Raw genomic sequence first — 20,619 nt, 5'->3', positions numbered from 1 at the left:
GGTCTCTTACTTGCCACTACCAAATTCAAGCCAGCAGCCCACTATTTGTTACAGAGCCACCTGTGAGCATGCAACCGGTTGGATGGGGAGTGCAAATCTTGCAGGGTGTTTTAATCCCTAAAGTGGGCACTTGCCACTGCTTCAACCCCTTCAGTATGGAGAGCTGGGCTGCCAAAAGCACAGACCTCTGTCACTTCAGATCTGCAGCAGAAACATATCTGAATCCTTTTAAGAACCTGGTGGTTAGTCAAATCCAGCTCCTTGGTAACAGTGTGGTGAGCCACCCAGGCTGTTCTAAGGAAGTGAGCTTCAACGGTTGATTATGGAACAGTCTCCTGGCAAAAGGGCTGGGCTTTCTGCCACCTGCTCCCTGTTCCCACTGTTTCAGCCCCTTGTTCTTTATGTTCAAAATACTAATGCTTGCTTACTTACATTTACGTAGTCCATTTGATGATAAGAGAGTGGCTCTGATCTGAAAGCAGTTTTCTCATCAGCCAGATTTTCAGGGCAATGCACCAGGCACTTCAGTCTCAGCTCTGTTTTGCTCTTGGCAGTGAGGTCAGTCCTTCGGTCACAGTCCAGACCTCTGATAAGACTGACTTCCCCCGGCTAAATTTGACAACAACCATAAAAACAACTTTTATCATTGCCAGATGTAAAATCCACATCACATAAGCTGAAGTGCTGCCAGCTTTGCAGTTGCTGTTGAAACAAAGCAACCCTTGGCTGGCATGCAGCAGCCAACTAACATGGCCATGGTTGGCCAGGGCTTGGAGCGACCTGGTCTACTAGAAGGTTTCCCTGTCTGTGGCAGGGGATTGGAACTGGATGAGCTTTAAGGACCCTTCCAACACAAACCACTCTGTGGTTTTATGATGAGATGAACCTGCAGCAGATCAATGGCAAACAGTCCCCACTGGTAGGATTCACCTCAGGACTAATGCCTAGTCATCCTGTTCTCAGGTGGAACTTGCCACAGCAGCTTAAGCTGCTCGTCAAGTACAGAATAACTACTGAAACCACACTAATAGAGCTGCATGTTCCTGAAAATTCAGGGGCAGAGATGGTTACATGGCACACCACCTTGGTACATGTGCTGGGGATTGGGTCTAGACCACTACCCTGCTCTGCTGGGGCACTTCAATGCCTGCCTGAAACTTATGTCTTGGCTGGAGTCTTCCTCATATGGTCCCTTTGCTGCCGGGGAAGGGCGCTGCAGGAGTACCTGGAGTGCGCTGGAGAGGGATCTGCAGAGCAGTGGTTTTCAGTGTCCTAATTCAAGTTCCAGTTTGGAGTTTATAAAACCAAAACAATTGGAACTGACACTTGACAACAGGTTATCTGATTTTAGTCCTTGTTTCTCCAAGTCCCGTGGACAGCTGCTCATCTTAATTGCTACTATATGTCTGATGTGACTGGATCACTGAATACCCAATGTCAGAACTTCTTTATTGCATGTTTATGAATGTGGAAACCATTCCTTCAATCTGGTCTACAGCTACACTGTCTTACCTCCCTCCATACTGAAGTGTTCTCGTCTTCCCCTTCTTGGTAAACTGACAACGACCAAATCCCTAAATACTTGTTGGGAAGTACTTGAACAACTTGGCACTTCAGTAACCAAAAGCTGCTGGTACCCTGCATCAAATGCCAGGCTTTGGAGGTGCATTCAGCTGGTGAGAAATGTGCATCCTCAAATGATCAATGTCTGCATGAGGCCATCTTGCCTGGTATTAAGTTTTTGTTCTCTGTTGCTTATGCTTCATAACTGTTCACTTGCTGCTCTCCATCCTATTTTTCTGTGTTGTCCTGCTTACTCATTTTGTGGGTAAGGATATATTTCATATACATATTCCTTTCCATAATGATCAGACTACTCTGCCCATAGCTACACCTAATAGTAAATGGAGATTTGTATCCAGCAAGAGCAGCTGGAGAGAGGGCATGCAGTATTGGTGTGGTCTAAATGAAGGCCTGTCTTTCCCCAGCAGCAAGTATCATTTGAAATTCCAGTGAGTGGAGTCTTTCCCCTCTGGCTACAGCACTAGCCATGTGTGGGGCTGCCTTTGGCTTTTGGACCTGACAGGAAGGGTGAGAGAGCAGAGATGTGGTGATTCTTTTAAAACTTTTGACTAACTGCAAATTTGGCTTCTTAAATGACTTCATCTCAGTCACCAGAGGCAGAAGGGTGGTTCCTTGTGTGATCAGATAGATCCATGCTTGCTCAAGTAGAGGCTGGTATGCCCTCTAGTGTGGTTTTTATTATTAAAAAGCAGCAAACTTCAGAAAGCCCAGCTTCTTCCCAGTCTTCTGGGAGGCTGTTCCAAGACCTACCAAGCACACTCAGGTTCATAATGCAACATGTTAAGTAACTTCATTTCATTAATTTACTCCTGACTTTGCCTGGTCAGCTATGCTGTGAATATCTGTGGTATCTGTTACCTTTGTCCAGAACAACAAAAAAAAATCTGCCTTTTTTTTTCCTCTTTGAATCCTCCATTACTTGCCTGTTTCCAGTGCAGCAGCTCACACTAAGAACTATTGTCCCCAGGAAGAGCTGCTGCCCTGGTAAGCAGCAGAGTGCTTCAGAAGCCAGTACTTAACAGTAGAAGGTTGTTCTTTTATCTTCATAAAGGCATGCCCAAAGTACATCCTGTTCTGTGGAAGGTGCAGGGTGCCCAGGAACAACAGTCTCCTGCCCTTACTGCTCCTCTGTTGCCAGCTGTGGTCTTACAGTGGTATTCAACAACAGGCCTGGGATAGGAGGAGCAGCAAACTGTAATCCACAGCTACCCTCTCCGAACCCAGGAGAGGCAGGAGAAGTGAAATGTGCTTGCTGCAAACCTGTAGCATGCACTGCATGGCCTGGGTGAGCTGAAAGTACACCTGTGGCTCGTCACTGCCAAAGAAAGTTAACAGGCAAGTCCCCGCGGGCTGAGCCAAGCCCCCAGCAGCGTGTTCTACAGTCTGTTGCCTTCTGCAGTGACTAGCCCAGCTCTACAATAGCACCTCTGATGGGCTGGGCACCTTCACAGTGAGTCTGATATGGTGCTGTGGCAAGTGCATGTGGCATGAGAGAACACTGAAAGCGTGTGCTAGGGTGAGTCACTGCACCAAGGCCACTGCCTTTCTTGTGCTGTTTAACCACAGGACCTGGGCATCTGCCACCTGGAAAGATCTCAGCTGATTCCCATCGAGAAAAGCCACATTGGAGACCAGCAAACCCTGGGAGAGAACAAAGACCATGCAAGGCTGTGCAGTTGGTGACCCTTGTACAAGGCAGGAAGAGGTGACTGCCTTCCTGCTACCAGCCCCCAGTCCTATTCTGAGGCTGGAGACACAACCCTTCACACATGAAGCACAGCATTATCCAGGTACCCACACAAGGAGAATAAGCAGGAACAGCTCTCCATCTTTTGTCTATTTTAGCTCGTAAATTCTTTGGAGAAAGGGCTGCATATGGGTCTGTCTGCCCAGCATTTAGCATAGTAAAGTCCTGCTCCTTGTTACAGTGCCAGGTCCTTTGCAGTATCAGCAGCTTCACAGCCTTTCTTCCCAACTTCACAGAGTTGTGCAGCTAGAAAAACCTATTTCCCATAGCAGCTCCTTTGTTTCTGCCTGTACAAACTGAACACAGCTAAACCCCAGAAAACATCTTGGGCCTTTTGTAACAAAACCTGCCCAACCAGTGTTTGAAGCATTTAACTGACCCATTTCCTTTCTTTTTTTTAATAAAATCAGTCATCAGCCTGGGGCAATGTACAGTTGTAATTTTTAGGTTAGATACACACCAAACTGCTGTTTCCATGAGAGAACAGCTGGAAAGCTGACAGTTATGTCACACCGACCCCCTCCACACAGCATTAAAAGCAGTTGGGTGTTGTTAGAAGGCTGGGTTTCCATTTGTACAACTGAAGTCACCTAGACCCTATGTGGTAAGGTACAGCTTGTATACAGTCTGATGAAGCTGGCATTAGTGAAGTCTGTCTGGGCTTTGAGAGATCCCAGCTGAATGCCTGGACAGAAACCTGCCCCCAAGCCCCCATGTTCTCTGGTCACACTCTGCACCATTACTCGTAATAGATGAAGGAAAAATCCCAAAATCCTGTTCTGTTTGGGTGCTTGTTCAGGCGTGCCAAGCTACGGTGATTGATGTACTTCACAAACTTCATAGTTTCTTTGTCTCTGTAAACCAAAGCCAAGCAGTTGTCCTCTGGATTCACTGTCAACAGCTAGGAGACATGAAAGCAAGGGAGGAAATGAGCTTCATAACAATGGCTTTGATATCATTCCAAGGAAGAAACAAACAAAACTATTTCAAAAGCTAGTCAGAACAACAGTCTGATGTTAGTAAATGAATCATGTCACTATTTTCATCTGAATACCCCTCAATCTGAAGCATTCATTATATAGCAACTTAGTATGACTCTCAGCACTGTCACTGGTGCCGATACTGAATGTGACCCTAGGGAACAGCACTTCCTGGAAAATCATCATCTCTGTTACAGCCTTGTGCCCATCACAGCCTTCCCAAATGCCACCAGGCCCAAGGCTTCAGCTTTATGGTGTACACCAGCCTCTTGAGGCTGAAAGGCTGCAGCATGATACTGAGCACACTCTTAGGGTTATGTCAGTGCTATGACAAAGTGTAATTACGTCTCTCTACCCTAAACAATTTCATCTTATTTGAGGTCCTTACCTCTTCATCTTCACCTTTTGCAATGTATGACGTAAAGCCACCGTATTCTGGATCCCAGTCTTGAAACAGAAAAGACAGACTGTTGGGCAGTTGAATACTGTCCAGGCTCCATGTCACCTTCCTGAAGATGCTGTTTTTACACCCCACTCCCCACAGTTACTGGGTACAGGATGCTTCCCAGTCTGTTTTTTTTTGTTCTGTTCAGAAACAACTTGAATCAAATGTACTGGATTTGTCTTTTACCACAGATGGGCCATTTAAGATTGCTTGGCTCTCTGTTCCTCACCTGTGGAACGCTTTTGCCTTAGCAGATATGCAAAGCATTTCAGTATCACTATCAGCACGTGCCAGGTGGTTTCAGTTGGTGTATTCTGGACTCAGCTGGTCCAATACTTATGTTTAGATTTTTGTTTTTACCACTATCTAACTAGCAATCAACCTGAAACACCTAGACATGACTAGAGTGGCTTTTGAAAACCCTGGGTTTTGTGAATTGGAGGTGCAGTGAGAATTTTGATGAGAAAAGGGCAAAATGGAACATATCTAGTGGGTATTCAGCCCACCTGACCCTTCACCATGCCCAGAGCCACTGCTCAGTGAAAGGCCAGGGAGATGCAGCCATTCCCTCTGCCCAAGCGCCACCTCCTGGCTCCAGCAGGAAGGGTCAAAGCTGATCCCATGACCGTAATCCCAAATGTTTGTATAAGGACTACTGAAACCACAGTTTATGCACAAGCGAGGACTGGGATGAGGTCTACAGAACCCTTCTATGTCAGAAAAAGCAGGGAATTCAGAAGTCCTTCCTTTAGGCAACCCTTGGCCTCTTCATGCAAACTCTTTTGTCCTCTTACCCTCACAGCCACAGAAAAAGAGCAAGTCAAGAGCAAACTCTGTTGCTTGAGTGTCATGGACTAGAGTATAGTGTCCGTGGGTCCAGCGCCTCAGCTCCCCCGCACATACAGGGGTCCTGGAGCCTAAGAGAGGGAACAAACAAGACAGGCTGGCAATGTTTTCTGAAAGGTTTTGGGTGTAAGTTTTGGGTGTAAGTTTTACCTTACACCTTGTTTTGGGTGTAAGTTTTCTAATTCTAAAATTATCTTCTGATCTGTTGACTTTTTTCCTTTCAATTTGGCATCTCATACAAGAATCTATTTCATGTACAGCAGGAGTACGCAGATGTAAAAAACACCTGACTATTGGCAAAAGATTACTGGGCAGTTAAATAACACACCTGTGCCCCATGCCTTGACTCCTAAATAAGTCTCACCTTGAAGACCTAAGTGTGTTGCAAATGGTATCTTCAAGTTAGTCATTAATTTAGTTAGACTTCTTTTGTGATGGTCACTGATTTTAGAAACCTCATCTGACAAAATAGTGCCTTGTGTCTTGGCTGCAGTGCAAGGCAAAATGCTAGTTCCATAAAAATCATTGGGAATTCTGCTGCAGACACCCTCAACATCAGGATCCTGCTCAAATCCCTTCATACTGCTGCTACGCCACTTACTGTTCTGTGTCTTGCTGTCTTGTGCTTCGGGGACATGATCAGGCTGGTCTGGTTGATGGGGTTTTCTATCAGCATAGTGATCAGTCTCTTCATCCTCAGGTTTGGGACTGCTGTCCCCAGTGGTGTCTGTGGCTTTTCCTACCCCAGCATCTTCATCCTCATCAGAGGGAGCCAGGAAATGCAGCTTTAGGCCAGTGAAGTTGGACAGCAGTAAAAACAAGGCCTCGGAGCGTAAGAACTGCAGGAATTTATCCAGGATGTCAGGGAGGCTGTCTTCCTCTGCTGTCTCATAGAGTCTGAAAGACAGTAGAGGTATCAGCAGATGTATAGCCTTGTTGGAGAACCAGCAAGGACCATGTCCATGAGGGCAGCATCAACCAGTGCAGCCTCATGGCAGTTCCTGCTTGGCATGGTCAATAGGTGCAGGGCGCTGTCATCCCCACCTTTTATTGGCAGGCCCTTGACTATTCCACTGGATGTCTTTATTCTCCAAAGCTTCACAGAGTAGTTGGTATTTCTCTTTCTAGGAGAGAAAGGTAGCACAGAAACTTTAACATTTAGTTCCCATGTCTCCCTTGCTGTGCTGTAGGCTACCACTGTCTGCTATCAGATAAGGCACTCCTCTAACTGGTTTGAGGCTCCTAAGGAATGCTGAATTGAGGCACGTAGCCTGGTTGGGCATCATCTCTTTTTGATAGATCTCAAATGCTACCTAATTGTCTGCTGGGTGAGAACACAATTTCACCGAGATACAGATGCACAGTAAATGAGAGGTCAATCAGCCTTGTGAAGCAAAGCCTTTTAAGTAAGACAAAAACATTATGGATCACTTGTTTCACACACACACACACACACACACACACGGGTCAAGTTCCCTAAGTGCTAAGCTGCAGGACAAGGACACTCTGGGTCACAAAAGGCTAGAAAGCAGGAAGAATGACATGTCCTTCCGTCCTTCTGCTTTGCTTCTTGCAGAAAACAAGAATGTTGAAGCAAAGTATCTGATGTTGGATGAGTCCCCATGCAGCAGTATACGGGGAGTGAGAGAGGATCCATGACAGGATCACAGCATGGTGGAGTTTGGAAGACATTGCTGGAGGTCATCTGGTCATTCCCCTTGAGGAGGTGAAACTAGAAGGTGTTTGGTGTTTTAGTTGATGGCCATATGAGCAAGCCCTTTTCCAGCCTGCATGACCTATGGCACCTGCCAGCCCTCTGACCTGTCCTGGCAGCCCCCATCAGATTGAATCATTGGGCTTACCTTGAGAAAATCTTTCAGGAGAATTTCTGATCGCTCCTCAAATTCCTCCTGGATTTGAGCTTGGGAGTCCATGTCCAAATAAACTAGGCTGATCCACTCATACAAGATTTCGTGCTGGAAGGGAAATAGATTTGAATGCTGAATTTGCAAAAGTGAAAACGATTGCCCAACGCCCCCATAACACGTATCCCACGGACATGACAAAGAGAAATGCAGGTAAGCAGAGGTAGGCTTGTTACTCACGTCGCAGGGGATGTGTGGGCTCCTGGGCAAGGGAGCTTCAATGCAGCGTGCAGGTCTGACTGTTGATGGGCCATGAAACCAGCCACTCACCGACAAGCGGCACTTCTCCTCTGACAGAACTTCGGACACCTGCAACAACGCTGGTATTGCTTAGATCACAGCACATTTAAGCACCAGCTGTAACAGGCTGGTCATCATAGGAGATGGACTCGAGAGAGCCTACTGCATTCACAGAAGTGTCAGACAAAGGACAGACCAGGCTGGATTATTCTTGGCTTACAGAGAAAGGGCTAAAGCAAATTTTGATGCTCAAGTCTACTGTAGGTTTTCAGATTCCCAGTCCAAGCTTTTTCTCCAAGTTTCCAGCAGAATCCATTCCCTTTTTTTGTTATTAAAAGTAATCGTATTTTATTTTTCTATCATTAATTCTGTTGAAGAACCAGCTATCATAGGCTGCAAAAAACAGCTGTCACATCTTAATATGAAAACTCAAAAAACACTGATGGACTGCAGCAGGCTATACTGGTCTACTTGTCTTTTCCTTTTTAGAAAGTGCTGTCATACAAGCCATCATGAAGGGTATCTGCCTGATACTTTTGGCTGTTTGTATTTGCATGTATCAGACTACAAGCAGCCCCTCTACCCTGGCCTGTGAAAACACTTCACTTTCACAGTGATGGCCACTGTTAAACCTTGATTTCATCAAACTGGGCTAAAGTGAACAATATCACATCCTAGGGTGCTATATCATAACAGCAATGTGAAGAGAGCACCATGCCCTCATAACTGGTTGCAAGCCACAAACTGTTGTAAATTTTTGAATAGCACATGAAGACTTTGCACTGGGTTTTGTTATTTTGTTTTTTTAGAACAGGAGGAACAAACAGTCTGTTCTGAAAGGTTTTGGTTCTTACTGATTGTTACAGAGTTGTAGTGGCCTTCTCCTTGCATCACTTAGAGGTGTTCTGGATTATTTGGAATGGCCACTGAATCCTAAATCACTTGGGAAATGGAAACCAGAAAAATTCCTGTCTTTAGAAGCTCATGGACCTGCCCCATGCAGCAAACACCCACAGCTTTATTTGCTATCTCTGGGAAAAATGTACACAATAGAAGCGGAAGACCTATTAGGAAGTACTGACTAAATGCTCTTTGTCTGATGTCTGAGGATTTAACGGTGGTGTGTGTTGTGAAGGATTCCTATCACTATGAACCTTACACAGTCCTCCAAGGATAATTTGCAGGCTCTACACTTTACTGACTAAAGGATTGAGGAAATTATTTGGTGGTTCAGCAAATACTCTGGACAGTGAGGCCCACATCTAGGAGACTTTGATTCACAGTGCTCCCAGTTAAAGTTGGTTTAAAGTTGGCTTTGTCAGTTCTTGTCTTCCTTAAAGTCCCTCCTAAGAAGCCCTGCCTTTAACACAGAGCACTTTCCATGAGTATCCACTCTACCCCACAGTTCTCCCTTTCCCTCTCCTTCCCCATCAGGACTGTCATAAGAAACAGTGAATAATCACAACAATGAGAATCAGAAAATGAACAACAGACAGCTCCTTGCCTGGTGGAAAGAGACTGGAGACACTTCAAAGAAAACCAGTGTGTTCCATGAAGGTACCAATGACTTGACAATTTGCTGGGGTTGAAAGTGTTCTGAGGAGGAAGAAAACACACTCTGGTTAAGACATGAACAGGAACTCACTAGAAACTGTTGCTTCGCTCTGACTTCATGACACAGTGACTGGTGAGACACCTGGGTTTAAGGGATGGAGCTGACAGCAAGTACTTGGTGAAGAATCAGTGGACTCCTGGTGCTGGAAACGGAAGTTACCACCTGCCTCTGCTATTGGCTCTTGCAAATGGAAAAAAGGACATTTCTGTCTGCTGGGGTAATGGGTTTAAACTTAAACAGGGAAAGTTCAGGTTAGATATAAGTAAGAAGCTCTCTACTGTGAGGGTGTGAGGCACTGGAACAAGGTTGCCCAGAGAAGTGGTAAATGCTCCATCCCTGGCAGTGTTCAAGGCCAGGTTGGACAGAGCCTTGGGTCTAGTGTGAGGACTCCCTGCCCTTGGCAGGGGGTTGTAACTGGATGATGCTAAGGTCCTTTCCAACCGTAACCATTCTATGATTCTGTGATACAGCCCATCTCTAAGGTGCAAATTTTTCTTACACATCAGCTTCTCTGGACAAAGGGGAAACTCTCTTCCCTTTTACTCTCTGAGGAGAGTTGCTGCAAGGGGTGCATAAGCTTCACCTTTTTCAGCCACCTGCAGCAGAGCTCAGGGCTCTTACCATCTGTGCTGTACAGGTCCAGCATTCCCCCATCCCTTTTCCCCCAGGGTGGGACGAGGTACAGGATGAAAGCAATTCTCCGACCTTCCAACTCATCGTCATGGCACAGCAAGACATCTGCAATTACACACGTTTTGCTGCTGTAGCATCTTTCTAGTACGCACATGATTCATTCTAATGACTGCTTCCCAGCTTTGTCCCGCAAGGATACAACAAGAAAAAACACGCCTGTTCCAAGAAGCGCATTTTCACTCGTCAGCATCACCAGCCCAAGATTTGCAAGATTAACTTCTGTGGGACCGCTCTGTAACTGGCAGATTAGCCCACCCTGAAGGTAGAGGCAGTTATAACTCATCCCCTGCCCCTCCCTGTCTGTCCCTCGGCACGGTGGACAGAGATTCCTCACTTAACCAGTGATCCAAGCTCTGACTCCTAAACACAGAACTGCACTTTGAGGAGGTTTGTTGCTGGACTAGAGGGAGGGGGGAACCCTGGGAACTGAAAAACTGGGCCAACAACTGGTTGTGCAGAAGACTTCAAAAGTAGAGCTGACAGCAGTAACAATTTTCCCCTTTCTCCAGGGATTTTTCATGACTAAAATGTAGGCACAGTTGTAACCTGGACTCACAAGGGTGCTGTTTTAGCATCAGACTTTACAACCTCAGCTATAGTGTTTGAAAGCTGAACACATCACCCTTTTGCATGGCAGCAGGCCTGCACGCATGGGCTGAGCAGCCCTGCTAAGGTGGGAACTTGCACTAGCACTGGGCCCAGTTAAAGCCATCAGCAATGGAACTATGCCAGCAGTTTTTCCATGATTTGTACTTCTATTTTCTGAGACTTTGATTTGCTGCTGATAGGACCCTCTGAAACTAGAAAGAGTTTGGGACGGGTCATGAAATTAGTATTCTATAGACGTTTCTTTTATTACACACATACACACCCAGGTTTAGGGAAAGAAATGGTTATAGACTGACCAGTATATTCATATTTAGCACAGGAGATATCAATAGTTGGCTCCAGCTCTATCTGGGTCACGGCAGAAAGCCACGGTCGGAATTCTTCACACAGAGCATGCCTAAGATGACAAGCACAAGATGTCTGTCACTTACACCATGACAGTGTTACAAACTGTATCAGCATAGCCTAAACTAATTTACCACGTCCATTCTACCTATTTAAGCAATTAAAGGTGCTGTTGCTGCCAGTGACAGTGTGTTCCTGTCAAACTACACAGGAGCTGGTTAGGAAAACAGCCCCATGTTCACAGCATTGCTGTCAACTGGAAGGGGAACCAGCAAACATTCTGACAGCAACAGGTATAGGAGGGCTGCAGCTGCACAACAGAGGACAACAGTTATCTGACTTCAGTGCCAGGATTCAAGTCTTCAGGGACAGTTCCTGGCCCACCTGTGGCCCCGGAATTCCCCAGGAAGCCAGCACCTAGGTTGGGGCAATCCCAAGCACAACTATAGGCTGGGCGGAACAGCCCTGAGAAGGACTTTCTCATTTGATTAATGAGAAGCTACCCAAGACCTGCTTGCAGCCCAGAACCCCCCTGCATGCTGGGCTGCACCCCCAAAGCGTGAGCAGGAGGTCAAGGGAGAGGATTCTCCCCCTCTGCTCCTCTCTGGGGAGACCCCCCTTGCAGTCCTGCATCCAGCTTTGGGGCAACAACACAAGAGGGACGTGGAGCTGTTGGAGTGAGTTCGGAGGAGGCCACAGAGATCTGCGAGGGCTGGAGCAGCCCTGCCTGGGGACAGGTTGAGAGAGCTGGGTTTGCTCAGCCTGAAGAAGAGAAGGCTCCTTAAAGGGAGACCTTAGAGCAGCTTCAGTGCCCAAAGGGGCTACAAGAAACCTGCAGAGAGGCTTTAGACAAGGACCTGTAGGGACAGGGCAAGGGGAATGGCTTTAACCTGACAGAGAGGGGACTGAGATGAGACCTTAGGCAGAAGTTCTTCCCTGTGAGGGTTGTGAGGCCCTGGCACAGGCTGCCCAGAGAAGCTGTGGCTGCCCCATCCCTGGCAGTGTTCGAGGCCAGGTTGGACGGGGCCTGGAGCAACCTGCTCTAGTGGAAGGTGTCCCTGCCCGTGGCACGGGTTGCAAGCGGACGAACTTTTGAGGTCCCTTCCAACCCAAATCGCTGTGATTCCATGACTCCCCACCCGGAGGCGGCAGGGCCCAGGACCAACGCTTTACCTCAGCGCCGCGACGTGCGGCTCCGAGCTTTCCCTCAGCTCCTCGGACTGCGGCGGCCCATGGAAGAAAAGAAGGGACAGCGGTTAGTGCTGCCCGGCTCGGCCAGCCCCGGCTCGGCCCGGGCCGGGGCCCACCTGCCGCAGCGAGAGAAGGTCGTTCCGCCGCCCGCGGAAGCCGAGGCCTAGCAGCTCGTCTCGCAGCGCTTCGGCGAAGGCCGAACCCGCCAGGAAGCCGGGAATGACGCCGTGCCGGAACGGGACCGGCTCCACCGCCGCCGCCTCTGCAGGAGAAACGCCGCCGGTGAGGGAACGAGGGGAGGAGGCCTGAAGCGAGTGGTGTCCAGCCGGGCCGTACCGTGTCGGAGCTGCTCCCCACGGGCCCAGGCCTCCGCCGCCCGCTCCCGCAGTGCCGTGTCCCGGAGGATGTCGCTGAGCTCGGCGCGCGTCTCCCGCTTCCCGCGCTTTCTTCCCGCCGGTGCTGGTGTGGCGGCCCCCCGACGCTTGGCGCCCATAACGCGGCCCTAACTCCGTACCGCGGCTCCCGGTACTCCCCGCGCTTTCCGCCGGCACAACCACACCACGAGAGGGCAGGGCGGCTCCTCCCCGCGGTCGCGGCGGAAGCGCGGCGGCTGTTCCGGTGTGGTAGCGCGTAAAGGAAGCGCGGCCTGGCCGGAGGGTGACGTCGGGCGCTGCCGAACGCTGAGTGCTGCGCTGCCATGTCCGTGGTTCCGCCCAACCGCTCGCAGACCGGCTGGCCCCGAGGGGTGAACCAGTTCGGGAACAAGTACATCCAGCAGACGAAGCCGCTCACGCTGGAGAGGACCATCAACCTGTGAGTGCCGCTCGGACCTCTCCGTCTCGCTCCGCTCCTGTGCGAGGGCCGCTCGGAGGGCCCTGGTTTCTCTGGGTGCCGAGGGGGACGCGATGCGGCGCGGCGCCTGTGGCCGATGCGGGAGCGGGCAGCGACCGGGGAGTTTGGAGAGATTGGTGACATTAACGGGCCTGGCCCAGGCAGTGCGGGCTCCCAGCGCCGTAGCCCGCAGCGTTGCGGAGCGGGGAATTCGAGCACCAACCGCCGCGTGGCTCGGCCCGGTGGGATTTGGGCTGTCCCCGTGTAGACGGTGCGACGGGGCTGGGCGCGGCCAGTGCCTGCGGCTGGCGTTTGACTTAAATTCAGAGCTGTGCCTACCAAATAAAACTGACCTAGAGACTGGCTATTTGCTAAGAAACAACTACATGATACGAGAAGCCACACACTTTTTCTTCCTCTGTAAGTTCTGACAGAAGTACTTCACAAAGAACACATCTGTCTAGTTGCAGAATATGTAAATGTTAACTGTAACAGTCCGCATTTGATATTAGCTATTAATTGCAGACTTGTGTGTTTATATATGTACAGTTTGTACAGCTGGCTTTGTTCACAGAGTGAACATATTTGTGTCATATTTCTGACATCCATATTTAAACTTCTTGAAGTTTAAATATGGGTGTCAGAGACTAGTATGTGTTTCTAGTGTTTCTGAAGAAAAAACTTGTCAAGAAGTTGTGTTACCACTGTCATTTTTTTTTTAAGTATAAGCTAAGGGTTTTGCTATACTGGCTAATGTACCTAATTTGGTGTAGCATGGGTTAGTGTAGTAGATTTTGTGTTAATAAAGCTGTTTGTCTATTTGGATATAAATGGAAAAAAGGAATGTAGATGGTTCTAAGCGATAAGTGAACGTGGAGGAGCTTGCTAATGAGTGAATCTGTGGTTAGGAAACTAGTGTGTGTGAGAGGGCTCTAACAGCTGCATCTGGCTTGTGATTTTGCCTCTAAAAGCAGGAGGGAAATTTTGGGGGGGGGGGGGAAGTATACGCTATTTGAGTTTAACGTGATTAAATATTGGAGAAAGAATATTACAACTTGTATTTCAAGGAAAACATTCCCCATGGAATCAGTCACTTACTCTGTTAATTCAATTGCTGTATGCCACAAGTTGATAAAACCATGGTGATAACTTCTTACTGCTTTGCTCAGAATCCATTTTCCTCTCCCTTTCTGATTTAGCTGGATGATCCTGTCTTCCCTCCAGGCCTCATGCCACCAGACCTGTGTTACTTGGATTTTTGTTGTACAGTAACATTCTCCTGTTGCCCTCTTTTCTCTCTAGGACTGGCTGATCTCTTGCCTGACCTTTCCTTTGTTTACTGGCTCTTTTCAGTCCCTCTTCCCAAGTTTCCATCGTACAGTCAGCAGAGAAGGCAGAGGCCCAGCACCTAGCAAGTGATCTGCTCAGACTCTTGATCTTATCCCCAGCCTGCGCATAGGCATTCAGCATTTGTCCTCTTTTGTGATCCAAATCCCCAATTTTTCACTTCAAACCAAACCCAGTTCTAACAGTTTAGTCCTCAGGCTCTTCATTACTTCTGCAGAAAAAGAACCTTGCTGTCCTGTGCAGCTTGATTTCTTCCCAGCAGAGCTTTTCTCTCATGTTCCTTTCCCAGCTCCTGTCACAGCCTCAGCTGCCTTTGTGGTGTGAAGATCAAAGAGGATGGCTTGTATGGCATGATACACTTGTATGTGTCGTGGTGCAGATTTTCCCATGGTAGCGGCCCCATAAATCACAAACAAGAACTTCTCACCTAGCACTGTTTGTTCCATGAAGCACAGAGGGTTATGCCTCAAGGGAGATGCTGTGTCACAATGATTTAAATGCGGATTTTTTGTTATGCAAGTACTTTTATTTTTCCCCTTGCAGGTATCCGTTGACAAATTACACATTTGGTACAAAGGAACCCCTGTATGAGAAGGACAGCTCTGTTGCAGCTCGGTTTCAGCGCATGAGGGAAGAGTTTGACAAGATTGGCATGAGGCGGACAGTGGAAGGGGTTCTGATTGTCCATGAGCACAGGCTGCCCCATGTGCTGTTGCTGCAGCTGGGGACAACTTTTTTCAAGTTGTAAGTGTTTCTTGAACATAACTTCATGGTTTTAACTTCATGGACCACTAAATATGTGGGCTAGAGGTTAAAGTGTGTCTGGCTGATGGATGTTTTAAATGTGATTCACTTCTTGAAAACACATTCTGGAAAGAATCTTTTTTAATAATGGGGGTTTCATTTAAAGTGTATTTGTCTGACTCTGCTCATGAGTGGGGTGACTTCATTTGGAACCAACTGGAAATCTTAGTTATGGTGTGTCACTATGGCAAAATCCTGTTTAAAACTTGTGATCAGTAGTGTGTTGTGCTGATATTGTGAAAGCTGTTATGCTTAAATATACTTATGCTGTGGTTGCAAAAATGGTAGTCTAAGGCTGAAGGAATAAACCCCAGTAAGCACAGAATGATACCCGTTTACAAACTACAGGGGGAGCTGGGGACAGCAAGAAAGGTTGGTGTCTAAATGTGAGAAAATGGCTTCAGTTCATCTAAGTTATTGCTGCCAGAGTGAAATGTCAGTGTTTAGGTCATATAGTCATAGTGGTGGTGCCAGTTTTCTTTTTAAACTGGATGGGTTTGACTTGTCTCAAGTTTTCCTGTTTGTTCTCTTGCTTTGATGTTTTAACATTTGTGTTGTTTGTTCTCAATTTTGTGTGTGTGACATCTCATTTTATATCTGAATTCTTTCCTGACTTCTTGATTTGGAGGATGTTTGTGGATAAAATAGGCTAGACTATAAAAGTTTTGCAAAATTGTAATGATGAAAATATGTTTTTAGGATTTTGGTTTTGTTTGGGGTTTGTTTTTGTTTTTGTTTTTTTTTTTTTTCATTAACCTTGCATCAAATTCTGGGTGGTTCCCCATGGGAGTTTTATTTTCCACTTCCTATGTGTGTCAGGGAGTGCTGTTTCTGAGATAAGAACAAATACAGTTGGTATTTACAACTCATGCTTCAACTTCTGGTGCTTATATATTACTGTTAAATCTTTGCCTTTAAGTGTCACAGTTGTCATATATACTGTTACTTTGTCTTGCTGAAGAAGTTAAAGCATTTTATGTGATAGTTATTTTTTTAGGGGCCATACAGTAGCCACTTGAATCACGGTTCTGGTGAAAGCTATCCTGCAATTCAGCAAAGCTAGATTTGGAATTCCTGACTTAAGGGCCATGAATTTGTAACTTCCTGCCTGGAAGCACATCCAGTGTTACCTATGAAGTTGGTAAATGCAATAAAACATAACTGTAGCTTTCATCACTGTTTATTTTGACAGACCTGGTGGTGAACTCAATCCAGGAGAAGATGAAGTAGAAGGGCTCAAACGCTTAATGACAGAGGTCTGTTTCTTTCATTATCTTGCTATTCCAGAATGTTGAATTGTCTTAGAGTACAAAGCATTAGAACAGTCTCCTTATCACTTCTGTTACTTTGCTGCTTTTGTGATGTTTGCAGGTAGTTAAGAAATAAAGCAATAAGCTTGCATTTATCTCCATACTGAGTGTGATGGAGTGGTTTGGTGGCTGACTCTCCACCTCTTGCTCAAGTCCGGTGTTTGTTTGCAGTTTTGCTTTTTGGCTGGCTTCAGGCAAGTGAAATGGGCAGTAAAATATGTTGTGGAGCACAAATGCTGAGGACTTGTTTTTGAGATAGCTCTCCCCATCATCAGTTAACTTCCTGTGCGCTCAGAGTAGCCTAAGTCTGCCATTCATGCATTTCATTCTTCCCATTGGCCTCACAGGACTCTCTTCAGCCAAATCATAAAATGGTTTGGGTTGGAAAGGACCTTAAGATCATCCAGTTCCAACCCACTGCCACAGGCAGGGACATCTTCCAGTAGACCAGGCTGCTCCAAGGCCCGTTCAAGCTGGCCTTGAACACTGCCAGAGATGGGGCAGCCACAGCTTCTCTGGGCAACCTGTGCCAGGGCCTCACCACCCTCACAGGGAAGAACTTCTGCCTGAGATCTAACCTGAACTTCCCCTGTTTAAGTTTAAACCCATCATCCCTTGTCCTTTTGCTAAAGTCCCTGATGAAGAGTCCTTCCCCAGCATCCTTGTAGGCCCCCTTCACATACTGGAAGGCTGCTATGAGGTCTCCACACAGCTTCTCATCTCCAGGCTGAACAGCCCCAACTTTCTCATCCTGTCTTTATACGGGAGGTGCTCCAGCCCCTGATCGTCCTTGTGGCCTCCTCTGGGCTTGCTCCAACAGCTCCATGTCCTTCTTATGTTGAGGACATTAGAACTGTACACAGTGCTCAAAATGGGCTCTCATGAGGGCAGAGTAGAGGGGCAGGATCATCTCCTTCCTCCCAGCATCTGGTCATGCTGCTGAGGATACAGCCCAGGACACCGCTGGTGAATGGAATTTGTAATGCTCTCTGAATTGTCATTGTTGGATGAGGCTTTTGTTAAAAAAAAGGTCACTTTATACAAAAGTAGTCTAAAATTATTTGAAAAGCTGTTCAGAGCAGTTCTGAACTACATCAGATCCTTATTCCAGCAAGTCTTCATGCTTCCAGTATGTTTCTTCAAAAAAAATCCCCTGACTTGGGGTGGTTAAGTTTTGACTGTAACTGGATTTTTGGTAGATACTGGGTCGTCAGGATGGTGTTCAGCAAGACTGGGTGATTGATGACTGCATTGGTAACTGGTGGAGACCGAACTTTGAACCTCCACAGGTAAGTATTCATGTTGACTTTTATCTTCTTCAGCCTAGTATTGATTGTGCTTCCGAAAGCCTTCAACCTACTAGTTGGGCTTTTTGAGTACCTGTTGCATGAGCAATTATTTTGGTTTTTTACCTATATCATCTCCTTTCTGTGGCTGAAGAGAAACATTTTTATTTTTATTTTTCGTGGAAACTCCCGTCTCCCTCCTCAAACCTCCTGATGGATGTGAAACCACTGGATACAATAGCTTCCAGTCCTGTGCTGAGCCAGACATGCCATTTAAATTCCTGTTGTAGCCACAATGCTGCATATGGAACAGACACCCTATGAATAAATTAGTCACGCTGTGCTATTTCTGGATGCTTTGCTCAATTTGCTGTTACACGTTTGTCTTGCTGGTTGTTTTAACTGCTTGTGAGTAGTGGTGCCTCTTTAGATCCTGTCAACAGTTGCCACAGCAACAACATTTCCTTTCAATTACTTACCGTATGAGCATGGTTTTTGTTATTTGATGGCATGAAAGAACAATGTATGATATGATGAAAGCTTGCACAGTGCTTGGTAATTTATAAAGTAGCACTTAATATTGCACAATATTTTCAAAGCTCTGTACAAATAATTTTTGTTGGTTTTCTTCCAGTATCCCTATATCCCAGCTCATATTACAAAACCAAAAGAGCACAAAAAGCTTTTCTTGGTCCAGCTTCAAGAAAAGGGTAAGTGTTTACAGGAAAGGATTGTATTTTTAACAATATCTAAATGCTTGCATGTCACACAAGGAAATGCAGCGTCAAGTTTGTGGTTGTATATTGCAGTTGCTCATAGGTGATGGCTAAAATATATCAATGCTGGTATCAGTTTTGAACGTGGGTGATCCTTGGAAAATGAGTTCCTAGTAAATTCTCATGCCTGCTATAGGTACAGCATATGAACCCTGTATTTGATTAAAAAAGGAATAAACCTTCTGTAGGGCTATAGGTAGGGACCTTGTTTAGAGGTGGGGAGGGAAAGGGGTGGTGATCTCTTGGCTGAATGTGTGGTGGCTTCTCTCATTAATCAGTTTGTGTTTGCTTTTAGCCTTGTTTGCAGTCCCCAAAAATTACAAGCTGGTTGCCGCACCATTGTTTGAGCTCTATGACAATGCACCAGGATATGGACCCATTATTTCCAGCCTTCCTCAACTTTTGAGCAGGTATATTATAATTTGTATTTTTGGTTCTTGGGAACGCATTTGCTGTGGGACATCACAGAAACCAACTTGAAAAAGGTTGCAACTGTCCCAAATAGGTTAGAATGTACCTAAGATGAGGTGTAATGAACACCTTGCCTGATCACAACTTGCTCGCACCAGAGCCCTATCTAGCAGGCTGTAGCAAAGGAAAATGTGAAAGATGGTGAGTTTGAAGCTTTGTACAGGCTAAGGAGCAGCTGTTTATAAATGTTAGGGACAGCATGAGAGTAAAAGCAAAGATGTGTGTCTGAAGCCCTTAAGAGTGTGTGTTATCTCAGCTTGGTGATTGTTAAATGTGGTGGGATTTTCTAGATTCTGTAGTAAAGTTTATAAAACGTAGAATCTTTGTACAAGTATTTTTTCCTTCCTTTTCCCAAAGTACACACTCTCTGGCTTTCTTACCTGAACAAGGATTGCCCCTGTGGTCTCCAGAGCTCACTAGTCCTACCAGTTGCTGTTACTTCAGCAAATGTTCAGGAGCTCCAGGTGTCCCACAGCCTGCCAGCTGTTACTCAGGGAAGCAGTTCTGCTATCCACCTACTTGAATGAAAAAAAGCTGTTACCAGAATGGAGTTTTTCTGTATATAGCCCCTATTTTGGCATTTGTAGCTATGGGGGCTATTCTGCAGCCACGTATCAGTGTGATCCAAGGGGTGGGCATCTGGAAGCTGAGAGATGCTTTCAAGGTGGGAATGCTCATCACTGGGGAAGTTAGCTGAGAAGAATTAGCTCTGTTGAGTGTGTCCGTATGTCACCCTTGGAGTATAGAATGTTAGCCCTAGTAGCTGAAACACAGCAAAACAGTTGCTGATGATGGGGGAATGTAACTCTTAATGGTATTTTCATAGCTATGTAGCTCTCTTAAGAGACTGCTGTGCAATACTAATGTAGGATTGGCTGTTAAAAATGCTTCCTGCTCTACCATAAAGCTGTCTTATTAAAAAGTACACCTTTGTTCTGTCAGATGGAGGCTTACCAAGCGCAGAAAAGAAAGGTTTGCTTATTCATTCCAAAATGTCACTTGGTGAGGAAATTTCACATCCTTTTAATTAAACTTTTTGCATCCTTTTAATTTTAGGTTCAACTTTATTTACAACTGAGGTCCTGTGAGTCTGAGACAAGAAGCCGTCTCTGTGAGCACAGCTTTTAAATGTAGAGAAAAGAACACGTGTGACACTTCTTTTTTTTTTTTTTTACTTTTTTTTTTGTCGTTCTTTTCCTGAAGTCTACTAAACTTTCCCCAGTATGAATTGAGAAGTGACTCACAGCTGTTTAGGTAGTGGGATGACAATGTGTTATTGGTGTGTTCATCGCTTTTCATTGTAATACCTTTTTTTTTCTACAACATTAAACAAAATGGTTAATATTTTGTTTGCCTTCAGTTTGTGTTTTTTTTTGTGTTTTTTTTTTGTTTGTTTGTTTAGTTTTAGTTGTCTCCTGTGTACTTCTAGGTACATATTTTAGGCTTTACTTTCCTTCAGGAGTGCAGAAGATCATGGAAACAAGTGGAGGACCTAAACCATTCGGGGACCTTTGCATAGGCTGATCCACATTCCTGAGCAGGGAATTAGTCTGAGGGAGAAATTAAACAGTAAA

The 20,619-nt window shown here is 46.1% G+C and overlaps 2 protein-coding genes across 3 annotated transcripts; one reads left to right on the top strand and one right to left on the bottom strand.

The window, feature by feature from the left end:
• Positions 1–3,691: 3,691 nt before the first annotated feature.
• Positions 3,692–12,850, bottom strand: OGFOD1 (2-oxoglutarate and iron dependent oxygenase domain containing 1). 2 transcript variants are annotated; one of them, XM_062609279.1, is made up of 13 exons: positions 12,557–12,850; positions 12,337–12,482; positions 12,203–12,249; positions 10,981–11,081; positions 10,004–10,120; positions 9,272–9,363; positions 7,708–7,836; positions 7,465–7,578; positions 6,647–6,726; positions 6,204–6,499; positions 5,551–5,673; positions 4,700–4,758; positions 3,692–4,232 (listed from the first exon to the last, which is right to left on the bottom strand). In XM_062609279.1, the coding sequence occupies exons 1-13, from the start codon at positions 12,711–12,713 to the stop codon at positions 4,071–4,073; spliced, it is 1,623 nt and encodes a 540-aa protein (XP_062465263.1). In that variant the 5' UTR covers positions 12,714–12,850; the 3' UTR covers positions 3,692–4,070. The 2 variants fall into 2 exon arrangements, with proteins under 2 accessions (XP_062465263.1, XP_062465264.1); XM_062609280.1 differs by lacking the exon at positions 4,700–4,758 and having other exon boundaries at positions 12,557–12,736.
• NUDT21 (nudix hydrolase 21) lies at positions 12,811–20,391 on the top strand. Its single transcript, XM_062609281.1, has 7 exons — positions 12,811–13,033; positions 14,942–15,142; positions 16,395–16,458; positions 17,712–17,801; positions 18,433–18,508; positions 18,870–18,984; positions 20,102–20,391. The coding sequence occupies exons 1-7, from the start codon at positions 12,918–12,920 to the stop codon at positions 20,121–20,123; spliced, it is 684 nt and encodes a 227-aa protein (XP_062465265.1). The 5' UTR covers positions 12,811–12,917; the 3' UTR covers positions 20,124–20,391.
• Positions 20,392–20,619: the final 228 nt, after the last annotated feature.

Source organism: Pezoporus occidentalis, unplaced genomic scaffold (assembly GCF_034315485.1).
Source record: "Pezoporus occidentalis ecotype Australia unplaced genomic scaffold, CSIRO_AGI_Poc_V1 ctg135, whole genome shotgun sequence".
In the NCBI taxonomy this organism is placed as follows: domain Eukaryota; kingdom Metazoa; phylum Chordata; class Aves; order Psittaciformes; family Psittacidae; genus Pezoporus; species Pezoporus occidentalis.
This window is presented reverse-complemented; position numbering and strand designations above follow the sequence as displayed.

Coding starts and splice junctions, on each gene's coding strand:
- OGFOD1 (XM_062609279.1), bottom strand. CDS start 12,713: ATGGGCGCCAAGCGTCGGGGGGCCGCCACACCAGCACCGGCGGGAAGA. Junction 7,837..9,271: donor CTCCAGTCTCTTTCCACCAG/GCAAGGAGCTGT, acceptor GCGTTGTTGCAG/GTGTCCGAAGTTCTGTCAGA. Junction 4,233..4,699: donor CAAAAGGTGAAGATGAAGAG/GTAAGGACCTCA, acceptor CATGTCTCCTAG/CTGTTGACAGTGAATCCAGA.
- NUDT21 (XM_062609281.1), top strand. CDS start 12,918: ATGTCCGTGGTTCCGCCCAACCGCTCGCAGACCGGCTGGCCCCGAGGG. Junction 13,034..14,941: donor CTGGAGAGGACCATCAACCT/GTGAGTGCCGCT, acceptor TTCCCCTTGCAG/GTATCCGTTGACAAATTACA. Junction 17,802..18,432: donor CGAACTTTGAACCTCCACAG/GTAAGTATTCAT, acceptor GTTTTCTTCCAG/TATCCCTATATCCCAGCTCA.